Here is a 23188-nt window from a genome sequence, read left to right on the forward strand (position 1 = left end):
TATTTCATTTCAATTTTTTATTTTATTTTAAAGCACTCAAGGTTTTTAAAAACTCAATTTCCGACACTATAATAATAATAATAGGAGAGCTCTTTCAGATGAACATTTTCGCAGGCCGGACTATTTCCACATCTCCAATAAGAAAAATGATATTGATAATTACTGAGCCTTCTGTACTTTTTAGGCAATAATATTATTACTTGTTATCGTGATTGAGCAATGGAATGTGCAATTTGCAGTTACGTCGCTATCATTTAGGCTCATTGAGATAAATATTAGATTCTAAAATGCCACTGACCGCTACGTGGAACGGCTAGTTTATTGCAATACTTAGGTATTTCTCTATGGCCGATTTAGAACCAATTGTAGACCAGACGAAAAACATTGCAAAAAAAAAAAAAAAAATTGGTTTATGGAAATTACAGCCGGAGAAACTGCCTACTGAGCAATTTGATTGTAAGATTGCTTGAGCCAGGATCTCCCTTGTAGAAGTTAATTATAAAATAACTAGCACATTATATGAAGGCAACAGCAGTTTTGCCCTCATCTCTAGGCCTGTTAGTTATCATAATTAAGCACATCCTAATCAGAATGTCTATGATTATTGAGCTGTGGATGCGGTGACACTTACCTCTACCATTAATTTAAACTACTCACTTAACTTCCCAAAGTTCAGGCACGCGGTTATTGGTCATAATAAATTGTTCCCAATTAGGAAAATTTCATTAAAGGCCTATTAAAAAAAAATGGTATTAACCTCTTCAGTGCCGATGAGGTCAAAAAGGTAAAGCTCGGAGGATGGAGAGGGTGCTGGTGGAGCAGACGCTCGTCGACCCCGATCCCGGGCCCTTTTGGTAACAAAGGGTCAGTCTTTACATTGCAACCAAAGGTCGGTGAGAAATGTGTGTGTTTTCTCCGAGTCATTATGAAACATTATGCACATATAATTACCCAGGACTAATTTACCTCATAGCGTTAATTGGAACGCGGGCCATTGTTTCCAGGGAATTTACCGAGAGGAGGGAGGGGGGTCAGTGATTGTCTTTCACGAGAACGGGAACCTTCGTAACTGTAAAATAAAGGCGACGCTGGAATGAGAGCTGAAATGTTTACTGTCACATAGACGGTGAGAGTATGAGAGGCCACCATGGGGGTTACAGGACTGCATCTTGCTGCATGTATTTCTAAATGAGGGTGAAATTGTTATCTACTGCTATGAAGGTTCAGAGAGAGTGTCGCTCAGATCTATACTGGATAGCTGAGAAAAGGGACATATTAAAGTAAAAGTCCAGCCAAGTACTTATGTTTTTAAAAAAGCAGGGGCAGGGGGAGCATAGTAACCATCAGTGATGACCTCTCCCCATGCTTGCCATGACCGGCCCTGGGGACCCCCACCAGAAGGCATTTTCTCCACGAGTTATGATGATGTCACAACTTGGGGGAAAATGCCTGTTCTGGCTGATGGACTGCCTGCTCAGCCAATCAGTGACTGCAACAGTGTTCCACCCCAGTCACTGACTGGCTGAGAGGCCAGTCAACCGGGTTGTGACGCTCTGGTGGAGATCCCGAACCCGGCGGGGGTCCTGGACCTGGCACTGAAGAGGCACGGGGACAGGTGCGTTGAGGTGAGTTTTTATGTATGTCATGTCCCCCCCACCCCCACCCCATCTTTAAAAAAAAAAAGTACTTGGCTGGACTTCTCTTTTAAAGGGGAATTATGAAAGTCATAGTTTTCTATGTAGCTAACAATATTCATGTGTCGTGGAGAAAAAAAGAGGTAAGCCCCTGCCAGACCAGCTTTTCTCTCCAAGAACAAAACGACCAAGCATGCCCGTTCCCTCGCTCCCATGTCACATGATATTGGGAGGCCGACATACATGTTAGGCAGTTGGCCATTCCCATTCAAATCATTGGGTTTTGGCTGTTTCCTACCTGTAGATATTGTAAAGATTTATGGGATAAGCAATCGTTTCTGCCTCTCCCTGCAATTGGCTCAATAACTGACTGTGACATTAATACTTATGCACAGTCTGCAGCTTATTCTCCCATCGGTGGAGTCTCAGGAGGGTCGGCTTAGTGTGCAATGCCAAATAAATTTTTTCAATCTTTTCAAAACAACCTTAGCGATGAGTGGGAGAGTGCTATACAACCTCAATGTTCAGTCTGGCTCCCAATGGGTTAAGTGAGGTTGCTCTAAATCCTAACTTAACCACCTTTGGGCCAGAATGTTCAGTTTGGTCCCCAAGGGGGTAAGTGGGGACACAATACATCCTCACTTCAGACTTTGTCCCTGTGCTCCATCTGCTGTGCTGAGCACACTGCGCCCCTCCTTGCTAGGGCAAGTGCAGTGCGTTCAGCACAGCAGATGGAGCACAGTCTGGCGCCCAGGAGGTTAAGTGGGGATGCAAAGCATTCCCTACTTAACCTCCTTGAAGCCAGGCAGTAAGCAGCTATCTGTAAATATGCTGCATACTGTCAAAATTATGGGTGTTCTGCTCCTGCATTTTTCCCTCCTTTTTGTTTTTTGGGGATGGGAATATGACGATGACCAATGGATTTTTAGTTAGACAGGGAACTCCACCGCTGGATTCGGCCCTAAAAGTGATCAGAGGTGAGCGTATGATTAGGGCGGACAGGCGGAGCAGCGGATTATTCCCATTTTGTTCCAATAAATGGATCTTGTGGGATCTTTATCCTAAAAATATGATATATATATATATATACAATATACAGTGTATGTGTAAGATGAGGCACAGAGGTTAAAGCTACTTTACTAAGTTGCTCTCCTTTATGTTGAACACATCGGATTTTACCAACTTTGTTTCATTGAAAACCCCTTTAACTCTGATCATCCTGGATTTTTAACTTTAGGGATCCCGCCTCCTTCACTGAGTGGCTGAGCGGACCTGAGACGTCACGTCTCGGGCCCGCGTCAGACACCCGGAAGCGGCCGGGAACCGGGCACCGGAGCGGCGCGATGCGGGACGCGCCGCTGGAACCGGGGAGGTGAGTGGACGTCTTTTCTTTCAGCCACCTCCTCCCCGGCCATATGAAAAAATAGCCCCCACGCTGGACAACCCCTTTAAGGCTATGTTCACACGCAGTATTTTTGCTCAGTATTTTGGTCAGTATTTTTGAACCTAAACCAGGATTGGATTGAAAACACAGACAGGCTATGTTCACACACTGTTGATATTTAGTAGATAGTAGGTTTAATGGCAATTTTTTTTTAAATAACGGCAATTATTTGCCATTAAATGGCGGCCATCCACTAAATTTCAACAGTGTGTGAACATAGCCTTTCTGTGTTTTCAATACACTCCTGGTTGAAAAATACTGAGCATAAATACTGTGTGTGAACATAGACTTAAAGTGAAAGTAAACCCTCTGTATTCTGTGGGTCAGTGCGATTACAGTGATACCCAATTTATATAGCATTTTTTTTATTATAGTGCTTTTAAAAAAATTAAACTTTTTTTTTTTTTTTAAATTAATATGCTTGAAATTGCTTTGTTCTAACCTTTCTCTCTCTACTTTTTTCCATCTACATTGCTGTAGTAAAGCTTATTTTTTGCACCGTGATCCATAATTTTTATCTGTACCATTTTGATTTTTAAAATTTTGGCATTTCACTTTTTTTTTTCATTTATGCCTATTAATGCTTACCCTTTCACATCAGCCAACCACCAATTAAAGATAACCACCAAAACAAAGCTAAAATTAGGGGTACTCCGGAGAAAATTCTGTAAAAATCAAATAAATTCTACATTGTTTTAATAAAGTTATAACAACCATTTACTTAAAGATACATCACCACTTAAAGACATTGAAAAGTTTCTTCTATTATAGTTGGGAGCACGTAAGGACGCCAAAGGATCAGTGGGTACGTAATAACTAATACAAAACAAATAAGCTTTCCACCTCCACAAAGTGAGTTCTCTATTTCATCATCCATGATAAAACCGACGCGTTTCAGATGCATCAATACATCCCTTACCGTATCAGGGCCTGTGCACCACATACAGCATATAATCCATCACATATTCTGGGTTTTCACATTCTCAACACACCTAGTATGGAAAGCATTCAGACCATACAGTAGTACAATGTCGGGCTCATTTTGTTTACAAGGACCATGAGTGTATTACATCAGGGTATTACTTACATCATTCAGTCCAGCTGTTTTCTTGATAACATGGGCTTCCTTATGCACCACTCCCTACACCCTCCTGCTACTGATTGACAGTTGTCAGTGACTGATGGGCAGAGGGAGCTTGTGTTCATGAATATCTAGGACTAATGAGCACACGCACATAATGGAGAGGTTTACTTATTGTTCATGATATACAGGAGGAGATCTCTGGATCAGCTGCACAGATACATCATTCTTATTCTTATTAAAGATGCATTGACGCATCTAAAACACTGGTTTTATTGTTGGATGATAAAATAAAGAACTTATTTTATTGCGTGTTTTGGCTTAGTACAGGTATATCACTATATGTATATATAATGACATTAAAACATAATTTTTTTTTAAATGTATTTATATAGTATTATACATTTAATGGCACAAGTAAGAGGTGACACAGAGCTCTCTGCTGCCACCAATGTTTGTGTCAACAGGGCCGGCCTTAGGGTAGATGGCGCCCTGTGCGAAATGTTTATCAGCGTTCCCCCCCCCCCCCGACTAAAACCTACCTTCCAACCCCACTCTCAGGGTATGATGGGGTTGTGGCCATGCAACACTGCAGCTATCAGGGGATGATGGGGGTTGTGGTTATGCAACACTGCAGCTATCAGGGGATGATAGGGGTTGTGGTCATGTAACACTTCAGCTATTAGGGGATGATGGGGCTTGTGGTCATGTAACACTTCAGCTACCAGGGTATGATGGGGGTTGTAGTCATATAACACTTCAGCGATCAGGGTATGATGGGGGTTGTAGTCATATAACACTTTAGCTATCAGGGGATGATGGGGGTTGTGGTCATGTAACACTTCAGCCACCAGGGTATGATGGGAGTTGCAAACATGTAACACTGCAGCTATCAGGGGATTATGGGGGTTGTGGTCATGCAACACTGTAGCTATCAGGGGATGATGGGGGTTCTGGTCATGTAACACTTCAGCTACCAGGGTATGATGGGGGTTGTAGTAATGTAACACTGCAGCTATCAGGGTATGATGGGGGTTGTGGCCATGTAACACTTCAGCTACCAGGGGATAATAGGGTTTTAGTCATGTAACACTTCAGCTACCAAGGTATGATGGGGGTTGAGGTCATGTAACACTTCAGCTACCAGGGTATGATGGGGGTTGTGGTCATGTAACACTTCAGTCATCGGGGGGAGGGGTGTTGTAAACATGTAACACTGCAGCTATCAGGGGATGATGGGGGTTGGGGTCATGTAACACTTCAGCCACCAGGGTATGATGGGAGTTGCAAACATGTAACACTGCAGCTATCAGGGGATTATGGGGGTTGTGGTCATGCAACACTGTAGCTATCAGGGGATGATGGGGGTTCTGGTCATGTAACACTTCAGCTACCAGGGTATGATGGGGGTTGTAGTAATGTAACACTGCAGCTATCAGGGTATGATGGGGGTTGTGGCCATGTAACACTTCAGCTACCAGGGGATAATAGGGTTTTAGTCATGTAACACTTCAGCTACCAAGGTATGATGGGGGTTGAGGTCATGTAACACTTCAGCTACCAGGGTATGATGGGGGTTGTGGTCATGTAACACTTCAGTCATCGGGGGGGGGGGGGGTGTTGTAAACATGTAACACTGCAGCTATCAGGGGATGATGAAGGTTTGGGCAATACTACCAGCACTCAGCAGCCTGACAGACAACACATTGATGATGACTCTCACAGTCAGGGCTGCTGCTGCTCCTCTTTACAGTCTAGTCCCTGTTAGGACTGGACTGCATCCATCGATCCCTCACCTCCTTCCTCACATATCGTTCTGCAGGACTGCACAGCAAGAGAGGGAGGGGCCGTCAGCAGCTCCGGGCAACATGTGAGTGTGAGGACTGGGGAGAGAGGAGAGAACCAGCCTGGGCCAGACGCAGCACCCGGGGCTGAGAGGGCCGCACTTGCCAGGTACTGATGGCCTGGCAGGTGCCTGTGTGGGCCCGAGAGCGCTGTCAGGAAGGAAGATGAAGGGAAAGAAACAAACCCCTGCGGCCCTGTGTGTCAGGAACTGCAGGACTCTCCAAGTATTAGTTCTTTCTGTTCTACTCGGATCAAGTGCTGCTGTCTACACAGCACTACTGATACAGACTTACTAGATAATAGAGTATAATAAGGGAGGCTCTGAGGCCCCCTTCACACGTCCGGAAAAACCATCCGGATTTCCGGACCCATAGACTTTAATTGGTCACGGACACCCTTCCGGATTTTTCCGGAAGGGTGTCCGTTCCGGAAAATAGATCCGGAAAAAATAGGACATGTCCCTTTTTTGTCCGGAATTCCGGCCCGGACGCCCCTATAAAAGGCTATGGGAGCGCTGGAATCACGGGCACTTTCCTGATGTACAACCGGATTGGTTGAGAGCCGCACCCGGACCTTACCACTGTGCTCTGCCTGACCGACACCCCAAGCAAGCCCGCGCCGCTGGCCGACCGTTCTCCACCCCGCCCTCCACCCCCTGGCAGCACTGCCCATACGCTGCCAGAGCCCCCCAGATCCTGGCAGCGCTGCAGGCCCGCCGCCCGACACCCCCAAGCGACGCCAACCCCCCCGGACCCTGGCAGCGCCACACCACCAAGATGTCCCCCGGACCCTAGCAGTGCCAGGACTCCTCGCCTGCAAACCATCATAGCCCCCCGCGACCCCCCCCCCCCCCCCCGTGATGCCAGGACTCCTCGCGCACAGCCCCCCCCTCGTGATGCCAGGACTCCTCGCCCGCAAACCATCATAGCCCCCCGCGACCGCAGCAGGGTCCAGCCACCCCCCCCCCCGTGATGCCAGGACTCCTCGCCCCCAGCCCCTCCCTCGTGATGCCAGGACTCCTTGCCCACAAACCATCATAGCCCCCCGCGACCGCAGCAGGTTCCCCCCGAAAGCCCCCCCTCGCCCGGGACTCACCACTTGCTGCTGCCGCCGCTACACCAACGCCTTCAGACTGAACGAGCTGGCGGGGTACCAGGTCATGATGGGAGTAGTTGTTCTGCTACCTGCAGCCATCCAGGTCGCAGAACTACTACTCCCATCATGCCCTGCTGACAGTCCATGGTGGGAGTTGTAGTTTTGCCATCTGCGGCCATCCAGGTCACAGAACTACTACTCCCAGCATGCCCTGCTGACAGTCCATGATGGGAGTTGTAGTTTTGCAACATGTGGCCATTCAGATTGCAGAACTACTACTCACATCATGTACTGCTGACAGTCCATGGTGGGAGTTGTAGTTTTGCCATGGGAGTTGTAGTTCTGCAACAGATTAGAGGATGACACCGTATAGGAGGGGGGAGGCAGTGGCACAGTAGAACTACATCTCCCAGCATGGTGTGTGTGGTAATATGCAGGACTACATCACATAATGGGAGTTGTAGTTGTGCAACTGATTAGAGGATGACACATGGCAAGAGGGGGAGACAGTGATACAGTACATGAGGGGGGAAGGGGTACTGTACATGAAGGGGAGACGGTGGTATGGTACACGAGGGGTGACGGTGGTAGGGTACACGAGGGGTGACGGTGGTATGGTACACGAGGGGTGACGGTGGTAGGGTACACGAGGGGTGACAGTGGTAGGGTACACGAGGGGCGACTGTGGTATGATACACATGGGGTAACGGTGGTAGGGTACACGAGGGGTGACGGTGGCAGGGTACACTAGGGGTGACGGTGGTAGGGTACACGAGGGGTGACGGTGGTAGGATACACATGGGGTAACGGTGGTAGGGTACACGAGGGGTGACGGTGGTAGGGTACACATGGGGTGACGGTGGTAGGGTACACTAGGGGTGACGGTGGCAGGGTACATGAGGGGTGACGGTGGTAGGGTACATGAGGGGGACACAGTGGCACAGTACACTAGGGGCTGTGTGGGTACTTGTGATGTATGTTGGCATACTAGACCATTTTGAAATCACTTTTTTTTTTTCTCATCGGGAAATCCTGAAGGCTTTTCCTGATGATTTCCTAAAGGTTTCCTGAAGGTAAAAACGGATTACTGTCAGGAAATCCTGATACTTCCTGATGTCTTTTGAGGCCTCCTGAGTCCTACTGAGGCCTACTGGCCTGCTGAGGCCTCCTCAGTAAAAACTGACACGGACGTGTGAATGGGGCCTGAGTCAGCAGAGCTGTGTGTGCCGCAGTGCTTGATCAGAGAAGGGGACCAAGGCATGGGTAACCTTGTAGTTTACAGCAGGAACGATGGTTGCAGAAGAGAGGTCCATGTTGTCCTTTTATTAAAGAGGTATTCCACACACATCAAACATAATTTTTGATATGTTGCTGCCCATGGTGAGTATAACAATTATTATTGTCTATTTAGTCTCCTTCTCTCAGTTCTGAGCTGCTGCTTTGTGCTGTAGACACAAAGAGGAAGGGGGGGGGAATTTATCAAGACCAGCATACTTGTATACCGGTCTTAAATAAGGCCCCACCTCCTTTTCCCCAGCCAAAATTATTGAGAGGCGCACGCGAGTTTGGCTGTTCGGGCGCCCAAACCTGCGCCCAGCGTACCAAATCTACACCTGCTGCAGGATCATGATTTACACCTGAGAATCCCCGGCATACGCCTCTGCCGGACCCTTCATAAATGCCCCTCAAAAATCTGCACGTGAACTTTTCTCTCTGTCTCCCCCTCCTTCCCCCCTCCCTTCTAAGTCCCTGACTGGCTTTATCTGCAACATTGTAGCTTCTTTGTAATGCTGGAGGGTTAATCTGAGGTCAAATTGCTGTTGAACTCACTGTGATTAACCTTCCCAGCATTACAAAGAAGCTACAATGTTGCAGATAAAGCCAGTCAGGGACTTGTTTACATCAGCCGTCTCAGAAGGGAGGGGTAGGAGGGAGAGACGGAGAGAAAAGCTCACACACAGATTATTGTGTCTTCGGCAGAAAGCAGCAGCTGAGAACTGGGGGAAGAAGACTGAATAGATAATAACAAGTATGGAAGGAATTGTTAGTCTCAGCATTGGCAGCAACATAGCAAAAGTTATGTTTGAGCGGAATACCCCTTTAAAGCAATGTATGAAAAAACATTTACTCTTCGGAGAACCCCTTTAAAAGCTTTTCAAGCCATTCTATATATCCCAAAATGGTGCCATGGTAAATACAATTCATCCTGCATATGACTCCTCATAAAGCTTTGATGAGGGAAAGATGAAAGTTACGACTTCTGGAATGTGGAGATAAAAATACCAAAAAGAATTGCTGCCTCCTTAAGGCCAAAACTCGGCCGTAAGTGGTTAATGCTTCGGTAGAGGAATGGAGATCTTCAAAGCCCACATGTTGCTATGGTTATAAAGTGGCTCCTTCCTGGGACTGGATGCATCTCAAATGCTTTTTTATTCTTTGGGATCGAAATATGAACTGGGAGAATGTGAAATCGCACATTTCAAAGTAGCTGAATTACTTAAAGGGTCATTCCAACAATAAGTATTAATGGCCTATACCGCCTAGCGCGGGTTTTCTCACATGCTCTCCTGTCCCCCTTTATAGCAATACATTGTCTACTTTTTATGTGAAGACATTGTAAGGGATAAAACACTGTTTGTAAAGATGTGCACCTACATGAGGACACCACAATGCTTGTGTGCCTACAGGATCCAGGAGGGGTCAAACATGGCCATTCTCTCATTGTGCAAATGGAAGTGTACTATGTCTAATAATGGAGGGAAAGACGAGATTGCTTCCAAATCATGCAGCACTCCTGCTGTTACCCCCATCACAATCCAATGCATCTACATATATCAGAGGTACAAATATATGGAGGGGCTCTAGAGCTAAGACCACTCCATGCGTGGTGGGTGGCAGCAATCACACTGCTAATATAAAAGGGTTGTTCACCAAAAAAAATACTTTTAAATCAACTGGTGCCAGAGATTTGTAATCTACTTCTATTTAAAAAATATCCAGTCTTCCAGTACTTATCAGCTGCTGTATGCCCTGCAGGAAGTGGTGTATTGTTTCCAGACTGACCCAGTGCTCTCTGCTGTCACCTCTGTCTATGTTCGATCGAACTTAGGATTTTCCGAGGTTCGATCAACTCTACTGCTCTTTGCTCTTTGTAATAGGAATGGAGGCAGCAGAGCACCACTGACTTCAATGGGCAGCCTGAACAATCAAAAGATCGTTCGGGTGGCCTCTCCCACTTGCTGTCTGTATGTGTAATAGCACAGACAGCTCGCTTTCCCGAAAAAGGCTTCTTTGATCTTGGGTATTTACATTTACATGTATTATTTATTACTGGGATTTTACTGAATACATTTTAGAAGAGTGGAAATATTTCGATGTATATTGGTCTTTTTTTATTATATGTAATTGAGAGAAAAACCTTTGGTTATTGGGGAAGATTTACTAAACTGTGCCAAAAACGTACATAGCTTGTGCCCCATTTATTGTGAATTGTGGACACCTTGTAGACCCCCTCCCTCCAAATTCTTACAAGATGAACCCCCTGCCATTAGATAATTGACTCCAGTTCAAAGTGTCACTAAGTCTAAAGTAACAGAATGTGGGTAACTGAAGAAGTTGTTTCCAATCCCCAGAATAGGCAATGGCAAACTTATTGGTGTGGATCCAACCACTGTGCTTGACAAGGCTCAGCAGTCCTGTAGGGAATGAATGGAGCATTGGCCTTGCACATACACTAAGCACCATTCACTCCAAGGACAATTTTTTCCCCATCTTTGGGGTCGGTGAGGGTCCCAGTGGTTGGACCTTCAGCAATTTTCTTCTTATACCTTCTTCAGATGAGAACAATCCTGTTAATTACACGTTCTCAATCTTCCAATACCTTCTTTATTAGATTTTTGTAAAAGTGTTTGATAATATACAAACAATAACCTAAGATATATGAAGGTGCCATTCTATACAATATTATATTACACATGCCTGCACATTATATTGCTTTCACCTTTGCATTAGAGACCTTTAGTTGTACCTTTCTGCGCAGTACTTTACTTAGACAGCAAAAATAATCAAAGTCCCGAAGGGCATTTGTCACAGTGTTGCTAAAACAACTACTTACTGCAGTAATTCTGGGCATTTGTTTATGTTGCTGATCTGGTGTTCTGCTTAGAGTTGCAATTTGGACTTGACTATGTTGTGGATAATTGTTGACAGTGGAAGCGCTAATAAAACTTGTATTCTATGTTTCTATTTCTGCATGCCTCAGTACTCATGCTAATTGTATTGGTTGTAATAAATGTTCTTCCTTTTTATCAATCTGTGAATCTGTATTTAGTTCATGACCACTTTATTTAATATTGAGTGTTTCCTTTGGAACTCAATGTGGAAGACCACCAATTGTCGGACCACTACCACTACTATCAGCTGCTGTGAATAGGGGATAACATTTACTCCTCCATCACTGATGTCGGTATCCCACAGCTCTGGGTCTAAGAAGGGACCTGGGATGTGACTGGTTAGGCCTGCTCAGCCAATCAGCAGCCGAGGTGGGACCCTGCTATGACCACTGACTGGCTGAGCGGGCCTGGCACGTCATGTCCCAGGTTCCCACTCAGACCCAGAAGCGACTGGGACCGGGGGGACTGGAGTTGCGGGATACCGGCATCAGCGCTAGAGTGGGGGAGGTGAGAGCATGTTACTTCTTCCATCCTTTCCTTTTCTCGCCACTCTGCCTAAAATTACCCCAGCCCAGAATTCGCCTTTAAGAACCTTTTACGTGGGGTGATTATCGTCATTCATTGGCTGATCACTGCCATTGTGTAGCTGTAAAAATAATTGTTGGTTGGAAGCACATCTCCTTGTGTAGACAGAAGAGAGCAAAACTATTTTATTTAAAAAAAAAAAATAATAATTTTAATTTAAAAAAAATATTTGATTTGACATTCTAAGGAGGAAATACAACAATTAGCTGGTTGCCTAATAATTTTGTTATATATTTCTAGCGCTAGTGAAAGCATCCACTTTACGACACCACCTGTACGCTACAGTCCAATAATCCTGACATGTCCCAGTCCGATACAGCCACAAAAAGTGCATAAAAGGAGAAATAAATCTAAAGAACTGCAATGAGCTTGTAATTTATATTTTATTTTGCACAAGCTTGCATATATACTGCACATACATTCAGTTCAGAGAAGATGGAAGGCACACAAGGCAATTGAACTACTGAATTTTTTAAGTGGTACAAAGCGAAAAGGTTAAAGTCTGGAGAGTATACAAAAGCTTAAAACACACTCAATAAAATACCCTGCCCCCTCCCACCCGCACCATCACCACCATCATCATATCACATCCTCATCTGCATTTTATTTTATTAATTTCGTAGCTGCCAAGCATGAAACTTGGAAATCAATTGTCTACCACAACATATTTTTTATGTTTATTTTTTATTTTTTTCTGTTTGTTTCATGTATTTCTTCCTTGAAATGGAATGGGCATTTTATTCTGTAGTAGTGTCACCAAATATCATTACAGTACATCCTTGGCAATACAAAAAATGTACACCTTCATCAAAATAAATTAGGATAAATTAAACCAATAAATTATGCAAAGTTTTCAGAACATTTGACAAAAAAAGAAATCCACAAAAATTGCCTCTAACTAGAAAAGAACAAAAAAAAAAAATCATTTTTTTATTTTAACTATCTTAAAATTATATGATTTTCATTACAAAAAAGAGCATAATAATGCTATATACAACATATTGCTAAATAATATAAAGGCAGTGTTTCATCACAATTTTTAAATTATTTACACACACATAAAGACTCAGAATTTTTTTTCCCCATTATGTAATAACCATTCACTCCTCTAAATAATGCCAGTGATTTTTAGTATTTTTTCTTTTCTTTTTTTTTTTAAATATCAAAACAGCAAAAGCAAGCGATTGATATTAAGATTCGGTGTAAAATACACAGTACTTATAAACAATTATTATATTTTTTTTAAATTTTTTTTAATGTTTTGGCTGAGAGACTCAGATGAAATGACCTGGTAGGCCTAAAAACTAAATTTCAAAAAAAAAAAGTTACCACATTAGTATAAGAATTGTTTACAGAAACTGAAGTGTTGAATTGAAAAAAAAAATAAATCTTTTTTTTTTTTTTTTTTATTACACCCCTATATAGGCAAAGTTTATATAACTAAGATATAATATAAAAGAGATTGTGCTAAGTGCAATAAAACCAATTTATTCACATAATGCAGTTTTTTTTTAATGCAATAAGAAAAAAAAAATCCTACATCATCTTGAGATGTTAAATACACAGCGGGGAGCAAAAATAAACTAGAGCAATAGATACACAATGGGTTTTATATACTGTCATGTAATATATTATACATTTAGCAAATAGATTTTTCTTCCTGGACTTCTCTCACACATAATGCCGTCCCGAGTTTTTTTTTTTTTACAATGTTGCTGGTGAAAATCTATTTTTTTTTCTTTATTTTTTTATTTTAATAGAAAGAAATGACTACTTCTATGTGTTTATTGAGCTTTATAATTGTCACAATGGCTCGTACATCAGCCCTGTGTGGGCGTCAATGTCAGCACGAGCAGTTCTGTATCATATATATATATCTATAAAAACACTTTTACACTTCCCTATATATACACCTTGCTTTTATGTGTACTGAAAGATAGCGCAGCTTTTAAAATGTAAAAGGTTATTTTTTTCATCAAAGCTGTTTTTTTTTTTATTTCTTAGCTTTTTCTATAGAAATTGAATGTTTTATTTTTTTTCCCCCATTTTCTTGTTGAACTACTTAATCAAATATATACAAGGTCTTATAAAAGCTATCCCCCTTCTCGAAAAGAAAACATCTAAACTATACAGTATGTAACCACAAGTTATACTAGGAAAATATTCCACAAAACATAATATTAAGAGGCACAACCCTTGGGGGAACGATGTCTTAAAGTGAAAGATCTATAATTTATGGGACTGGGAAATGTTAGGAATTATCGATTTGGGACCAATAAGAAACATAGGTATAAGTACGATAAGAACATACATAAGAAAGGGGTTAAGACTAGGACAGTAATTTATATATATATATATATATATATATATATATATAAATAAGGCTTATTTAGTAGCTAGAATAAAGACTATTGACATTTTTATGACGATAGGCCTGAAAGAGTGTCTTACACTGTGGAGGACCCAACCTGTCCATAATTCGCATCACTGCCTATTGACTTTAATGGGCACCATGTTTAATTTTCCCTGTGGAGGCTCTAAAGGGAAGCTGAACACTTTCTTCCAGCTTCCTCGGCACATTACAGCTTATCAGGGAAGACTCCTATATCATAAGAGAGTGGAAAACCCCTTTAAGTTTTAGACTATGTCCATATCGGTATTTGAAACTTCTTAAATATTCTGGAACGTGGCAAGAGCTTGCAAGACACATTAAGACCCTTGATTATGCTAGTCGACTAGTTCAATGGGTGGGTTGCAGTAGACACCAAGACCCATGCTATATCTCTTGTTGTATTCCAAAATGCAGCCAATGAATCCCTAACCATTCCCCAGCAGGATTAGACTGTCATAAAAGGGGGGAAAAAACATCCCTAAAAAGGGGAACCCTATAAAAATGCTTTTCCTTCATCATCACAAAGAAAAGAGATGAATCTCATCGCACATCGTGTAACTATTGCTTTTTTAAGCTAGTATCTAAAAAAAAATCAAATTCTACTGGTTGCTAAAAGTGCAAGAAAATTGTTCAATTTTGCTTTTCCTAAAAGTTTTCTTCAAAAATTCTACTACCCCCCCCCCAATCCCCTTTATACAACACATAAAATATGCATAGGTAATAGACAAAACGTATAGTGCTTATTGCAGCTGTTGAAAATGGCAATGTTTAGCAGGCCAGGGTGATCACTGATTTTGGAGACTATAAGTCCCTTCTCAACAGCCGGAAATGGCCCCATCTCTATCCGAATGATGACACTTTAGGCCAATGGTCTCCAAGCTATGGTCCCTTTGGCTGTTGCTTTGCCACATCTAGAGAGCCACAACTTGGAGACTATTGCTAAGCTGTGCAAGGCACAAGACTACTTGGAGAGGGGACCCAGGGGTTCAATAAAATCTATATTTGCTGGTGCATTCAAGTTTTTTCTAGGCACATCACTATATAATAATGTATAAATGTCACCATGTACAATGCAAGGATTGAAATCATTTGCAATGACCGACAGCAGTCCTTGAGGCCGGTGTTTTATCTCTACGGTTAACCCTTGTGCCCGAAGTCTTAATATCTCATATCCATTCACCGCCTGATAAGTACACACACAGGCAAAACAGCCGTAATTCAGTTGTAAATCACCTTAGTTACTGAAAGGCCTAACTTATCAGGCCCGAGATTTATGACATGTCAGCCTCCATATATTAATCTATTCTTAGGCTGCAAGATGAGCGTTGAGGGAGAATCTTAAGAAGAAAAGCTTTTACAGTGAGGACAAACCGGAGAAATATATATATATATATATATATATATATATATATATATATATATTAACATTGTGGGGTAAGCGGCAATTATGCTGAAGGCAGAACAAGCATTGCTGATATCTGTGGGAAACTGAGGGTGGCATCTATAGAAATTAAATACTATAGTAGGGGTAGGGACCCTTGGCTCTCCAGCTGTCGCAAAACTACGACTCCCATCATGCCTGGACAGCGAAAGCTTTAACTTTGTATGTCCAGGCATGATAGCCAAGACAGATGGAGAGCCAAGGTTCCCTACCCCTGTACTATAGCCATATATCCTCAAATCCAACATGTCCTATCCTTCTCTACCCCTTGTCATTGGGGCAGAGTTGGGAGGCCGCCATACACATCAGATGGTTGGCTCGTCCTACAACTGCTGCTAAAGTACAAATCCCACTATGGTGAGAGTTGTAGTTCTTCAAAAACTCAAGAGCCACAGGTTAGGGAAAGCTGGTCTAGATAAATAAGGCTTCTACTGAGTAAGGGTCGAGCACCTTGCACCCCTTGCTCTACATGTTTACCACAATTGCTTTACAGTCATACCTTCGGGCAAGTTTTGATAGCACACAACTACAATCAATAATACAGACCCACAGAGTCACACAAATGAAGGCCTAGGCAGGTAGAAATTTAGATCACCAGAACCAAAGTTTACCAAGCATGCAAGATCCCTCAGACCTATGGGGGAGCTGGCGCAGTATGCGTGTGCCTTGTTGTGCATCGACACATGGACTATGCCACCTCCACTGCCGCATAGAAATGACAGGGCATCATACCATTGTCCTCTCGAATCTAACGTCTTTTTTTTTTTTTTGTGCTGACAATAATTTACTTTGATGCATTTCCATCTCTCAGCAGAATTTGCTGTGAATGAAGTGAAATTGCAGATATCAGGTTAGCAATGTAATCAAACGGATAGATTTTCACGCTTTAAAGTCAAAATGGGAAAATTGAAAAACATTACGTTAAATATCCGTTGGCGACACACAAGCGGCTATTTTGTGGGTGGGACGGTGGTTTATGAGAACACCGCTTTCTTAATTCACGGATGAACTCTGTTATTTTGGAGGGGACATTAACCTGTCACTTTCCCGGGAATTTAATGACATGACTGAAGCATGAAGATGCAGCGATTCCAGTCAGTCATCCGACCAATGCTAGAGTTACTTTCCGCATCCTGAGGACTCAAACTCCCACTATGTAAACAAGCTGGAAGTTGTAGTCTCCCCAACTAAGTCACAGATTGCAAACTACTACCATAGAGATACAAAATATATCTGCACAATAGTCCTAAAGTGCTCAAGTTCCACAATATTAAAATTTACCACTATCCTAAGAATCTACTCTCTGATTTCGGTCCTTTTAGAAATTTTCCATACAAACTAATAATTCTGGAATTAAGGTTAAATTATTTTAAGGGGACAATTTATGTAGAAAATCTATGACCCCTCAAGGTCTCAGTTCTGTGGCTTTCCCCTTAAAGGGGTTATCCAGCGCTACAAAAACATGGCCACTTTCTTCCAGAGACAGCACCGCTCTTGTCTCCAAGTCAGGTGTGGTTTGCAATTAAGCTCCATTCACTTCAATGGAACTGAGTTACAAAACCTGCACTTAAACTGGAGACAAGAGTGCTGTGTCTGGAAGAAAGTGGCTATGCTTTTGTAGCGCTGGATAACTCCTTTAAGGGTTGTATTAGACAGTCCGATCCTGTTTGTTAACTGACACTGGTCTCTACGATCGGCACAAATTTACAAAGTGTCCACTAGTAGCTTTCGCGCTATTAACCATGGGCTGGTGGCCAATGATTTTGCAGGTCGGATTCCATCATTTCCAAGGCTAAATGATAATATTTGTATTACGGCCACAAGACTTCATTTTACTGAACCCATCTTGAAGTCTTGTGGCTGTAATACAAACTCTGTATTACCCCAAACTTTGAGGCGCATTCTTGTATACAGTGTGGTGAAGCTCAGCAAGTGAACAGATGGCCGGACACTGACGCCCGGCTACCAGTCACTTACACTTGTTGGCCGGGTGGCTGGAGTTGAGCCCTGACGCTAAGATTGCTGTGTCATATTGAGATTAGGGATCCATGGGTAAGACCCCCGTAAACATCTGCTTTAGAATACCCATAGCAAATAGTTACTATTGATACTGACAACAATATATTGAGTGCCTATGTTAGATATTACAATACCTGACCAGGGGTATAACTATAAATGGTAAAGTTAAAACGGAGGGGGGTCCAAAAGGTCTTACTGTCTTGTATGAGAAAACCAGGACTATATATGACGCACAATAGTTGGGGGCCAAAGAGACTAGACGATAGTAATCTAATTCAGATTAACGTGACCCAAACATATCTTGTAGAGATGCTTATGATTTTTTTTCTATTAACGGTAACCTTTATTACAATTAGTGTCAAACCAATATAATTATTAGGCATATACAATATATATATAGATTAAAAAAAAAAAAACTACACCAAGTGCGATCAATAGGGAAGTGTCCGTAACACATCCATGTTTGTAGCTTCTGGGATCTATGGTGGGAGGCCTTGCTGAACAGGTTAATTATTACACCAGAGTCCAAAGTGTTTAAGGACGTGACCTAATAAGTGCCAAAAACAGGGCCACCGGAGAACAGTCTTGTGCAAGGACATCTTCTAAGCAGATAAGCAGCTTGACACATACCGACTAAACCAAATACAGGTTCAGAAGTCATGTTTCCTTCAATGTCGTTTTCTGTCCAAAAACTTCCCCGGGACAAAAGTTTAGCTTTATAATACAAATTTTCTTCTCCATCTTCAGAATATATAACAGTGACAAGTCCTATCATGGAACAAACACTTCTACTTCTAAAATAGCAATCCAGAACTTTCATTGCATTTTTCTTTTAGACCTTTACTTACATAATCCTTTGCTGCTGGGTGTACTGAGATCTGAAGGGGTTGTAGGCTCTTAAAATGTAAGTCTAAGTAGGGTTTTTAAGACTGAGACTCCTGCGTCTTGTCGGATCATAGAGAGGAAGCCCCAGGTCAGCCATTTTTTTTTTGCAGCACCAACAAAGCCACAACATCGGGCACACGGAAATCAATAGATGCCTGAATTTGTATTTCAGTTGAGAGTTGAGAAACCTTGACAGATCTGCTAATAATCCCGACCTATCAGTATAAAGAATAAGTCCCAAGTGTGCAGGGCTTCCCGCTAAAAACTCAGCAAGACCTGGCAAAATCCATGCAACCCCTTCAGCATCCTCATTACACCAGTGAGTGTATGGCAGCTGAGATTTCTAGGTATCTACCTTAATTAAACAGCATATAAGAAAACAGCAAAAAATGAACCCGACAGTCAAAAACAGCAAAGGCAGCCAGTTCAACAGTTATTTAACATGAGGTAAATCATCTGTCCCTTATGTATGAACCTCCGGGGGGATCCAGTAGTAAATGACTAGAAATTACACTAAATAAATTACACTAAATAAACCTATTAAAGACTGTGCAGTATTTTGTTGTGTGTCCAAAAACAAAAAAAGTTTCCGTTTCAGGTAAAATACTTGTGATTATCTGGAAAAAGAATTTTAACCCCCAAAATCCTACAGGGGGATAGCAGCATCAATTTTTTTTTTTTTAGTTTCCAGTGCTGACCATTACGTAGTTCACAGTGTTCTGACTCCATGGCTCTGAAAGGGTTTTTGCTTAATTTTTGTGCAGTAGTCATTTCCGTGCTTGAGCAGCCATTTGAACAACCATTAAAGGAGATGGGTTGATGCAAAAAGATACAGCTGAGCGGGCACTAAATATTCCTATCTGGGAGAGAGACAATCAGTGCATTTCAGGGATGTATGTAGAGGAGATGGGAAAAATGACATAGAAATGGGGCCTGTAGAATAGGGGAGGCTCTGTGTAGTTTACTCTATCCATAGGGATGGGGTGGGCTGCATCTCCTCCCCACTACAGGTGCCTATATGGTACATACATCCCTGATGCTCCACAGAACCCAGATAAGCAGTAGCTATAACATTATAACAATGTGTAATATCCCAAGTATTTAACCTGTGACCTGAAGACACACAGAAACCAAGTGAACAAACGCCAAGCGTCCTGCGTTGTGACACTTACTGTGCTAAAATGAGGACAACTGTGCCATAAGGTGAGTTCCCTGCTGGTAGCCCCCTCTTTAATATACAAGATGGAGGCACCGGCCTTCCAGTATACAGGATGGCAGCATGCCCGCCAACAGATTTGCTCAAGTATCAGAAGAACAGTAACCATTCTTATATATGTGCCATATGTTATTTCTTTGAAATCTACTCCCCCATCGCCCGAGTGATAATCCTCCACGAGATAAAATGGATAGCGCTGAGTTCCTTCCGTTTTGTCGGCGGCAGGACAATGACTCGGCAATGTTTTACAATGAGTTAAAGTGTAACCGCGTCATCCGTACACGGTGGATGCAGCCATGCTTTCTGCTAAACCAATCGCTTCTTGGAAACATATAATATTTCCTAACGGGTATTGAGGTGGCTGCATCCGCGAATGCGCTGATGACCGATACAGTTTAACGCGACCTTATATATAAATACACTTTACTAATTAGCTGATCCTAACAAAAAAAAAAGAAAAAGGCAGATTATAATAAATCCACAGAATGACAAAATTGACAGTAAGTACATAGACTTCTCTTAAATGCCCTAATATACTATATATACACGGCAGACTTGTCGTCCTTATTGTGCTCGGTCGTAAGTACAGGGAGCTCAATAACGTTTAGTAAGGGAGGAGAGATCGTAGATACGTTAGCGTTAAAAAGGGGGCATATAAATAAAATACATTACAGAATTTATAGGCATGTGTATGTCACCTACACATGGATGTACAGATGCAACCACACTCACACTCACAAACCGGAGGGGGAGCGGAGGAAGGGGCAATAATAAAAGTCAGTTTTGTACATTCAGAACCAGCAGTGGAATCGTCACTCATGGAGAAGTTCTTGTAGGCAGTTTGGGGAACGAAAGATTTCAGGGACTTCGCTGTCCAACTTGCAGATAACCTTGTATATGGCCTTCTTCCAGGAAGGATCAACATCTTTGCCGGCTATAATGGCATTGAAAAACTCTCGTAATGTGATCTGCGCCACTTCCAGGAATCTCTCCGGAACCTGCTGATACAAGGAGACAATGGTATTAATAAAGTTTTCAGTTTCTAGCCCCCTGATTCTTCAAAGGGGAGTGAGAGAGTTCTTCCTAGCGAGAAGAGGGCTTACCAGGCACCTGCACATTCTAATTCTGGCAGACATCTATTGTCATCTGCGTTTAAAGGCGGCTATTTATAGAAGGACTTTAATGACAAATGTTCATCTTTGGAAAAAGAATAGGGAAGAAAGTTAAGCTGGTGAAGACCGGACATCTTCATAAGATTTCTCTTGCAGTGTGTAATGCCAAGATGGCTTCGCTAGGTCGTCTGACACAGATAAAGGACATTGTGCCAGGATCATACAATACAGTAAGACAATACAGCGCTAATCTATTGTCATCAGAGATACATATCTGGAGGGGTTTATACAGAGGGCGAAGTATGTTTTAGACTGAGCATGTATATATTGTATCATAAGCATTTTACAGGTACCTCAACATTCATTGGTCCTAAATGATGTCCTATTGTATAATCCTATATTAGATGGAAGAATGCTGCACTTATCATACACCCAGTAAGGAAATTTTGCGTTTATAAAGAGGTGGTGGTCCTCTGGTCGGGATCCTCATGTCTTGGTCAGAGAGTGGTTATAAAGAGCGTCTCCCTCTAGAGGACCTGTCCTGTACTGCATCATTCATATATATCGTATTAATGATTGTGCACTGTGTAATACTCCGGTCCTCCTGTGACTTAAGGTCCTATTACATTAACCGATTATCGGCCTTACTTAGCCGATTAATGGCGGTTCAGGCAGGTAATTGTTTAGTGTAACACTGCATGTTGAAAGGCAACGATCAGTTGCATGCACGTTGTTGGCTGATCATAGTCTTTCAACATGTTGAACGATCACAATTTGTGTAGAAATGGTCCATACAACAGGACCAGGGGCAACAGACCACCGTTGGGCCACCTAAACGATAAGGATCATTAGGACGGCCTCATCCGCTGTCTGTACGTGTAATAGCAAGGGCAGCAAGCGGGGAAAAAGGGGGAAGTGAGCACTAAGCTGTCAGGTTGTTGTTTGCTTCCCCTGGAACATCGGGCTGTGTAATACAGTCTTTACGGTCAGATTCCCTCAGACTTTGTCATCTGCTTAATTTTAAAGGGACCTTCTAAAAAGTAGCAAATCTATAGCTCAGAACCTCTTTAAACCAGAGATCCAAGTCACCACCATTGAGGCTCTCCCTAGGGCCCCTATGGTCGGCCCATGAGTATGAACCACCTGTATACATACATGCATAGTACCCATTGCCATGTTTTGTCTTGTAATCTGATTGCTATTTTATGGAAGATGATGGCACATACCATTAGTAGTCATCTTTAAACACTTTACTTCCAAGACAGCCATCCAAATAAGCCCTGATGGACAGATGTGAGGTATTGCACAGTATCTATCTATGACATGTCATACAACACTTCCGTCTGCAGTTATCAGCCATGTTTACTAGACTGTTAGCCGGTTATTTCAAATTTGTACCCGGAAAACCCCCAAAACTGGTGATCCATCTGGATATCATACTGATACCTCAAAGTTGTGGAAGTGAGACTTATAGTTAAAGAGACCCTGCCAGGAGGTTTATGTTGTCCTATCTCAGAGTAGCATAAAATAGTGACAGAGAAGCTGAACAGAATGATGTATCACTTATATTGTTCTGTGCAGCTGATCCAGAGATCTCCTCCTGTATAACATGGACAATAAATAGTCTTCTCCATTATGTGCATGAGCCCAGTAGTCCTGGATATTCATTAGAAACAGAAAACTCCGCCCACCAGCTGCTGATTGGTAGTTACCTATCCATTCTGTGTAAAAGCAGTCAACTGTCAATCAGAAGCTAGAGGGCGGGGCAGGGGTGTGGCAACAATACTATTCTCCTGCATATTAGGAGAATGGCTGAACAGAATGATGTCAATAATACAGCGATCTGTTCAGCATTTCTGTCTCTAAAGTATGCTGCCCTCATTTAAGACAGCAAAAACCTAGTTACAGATTTCTTTAAATATTCCCCCCAATAATCTTATACTCAGTGCATTGATATAAAATAAAATTCTTTAAAGGACCAAAAAAGAACAAACCTACATATTCAGTAGACAAACCCCTTCCATCACTGCCTATAGTACAAACCGGACTTTATATTCACTAATCTCTCTGTTCTGCACTGCGGGTGTCTGACAGTAAACTCTGCCCAGGCTTTTATGCACTGAAGCAATAGTTTAGCAAGTATACTTGCTACCAGGAGACTTCTTGTAGATGGCTATTATATCTAAATATTTAACACTGAGGCTGCTTACAGTCAATTGGCAGCGTAAGTCCAAGGGATTAGGCCTTCGAAAACAAATGACAATAAA

General features: G+C 42.5%; 1 protein-coding gene across 1 annotated transcript in view; it reads right to left on the reverse strand.

Moving 5' to 3' along the window:
* Positions 1 to 17314: 17314 nt before the first annotated feature.
* PROX1 (prospero homeobox 1) overlaps positions 17315 to 23188 on the reverse strand; it is an 80380-nt gene continuing 74506 nt past the window's right edge. The window contains exon 5 of the mRNA XM_069954738.1: positions 17315 to 20807. Coding sequence (XP_069810839.1) covers positions 20622 to 20807 — 186 coding nt within the window. The 3' untranslated portion in view covers positions 17315 to 20621. The remainder of the gene's footprint in view (positions 20808 to 23188) is intronic.

The sequence above is a fragment of the Dendropsophus ebraccatus genome, chromosome 15, assembly GCF_027789765.1.
Source record: "Dendropsophus ebraccatus isolate aDenEbr1 chromosome 15, aDenEbr1.pat, whole genome shotgun sequence".
NCBI lineage: Eukaryota > Metazoa > Chordata > Amphibia > Anura > Hylidae > Dendropsophus > Dendropsophus ebraccatus.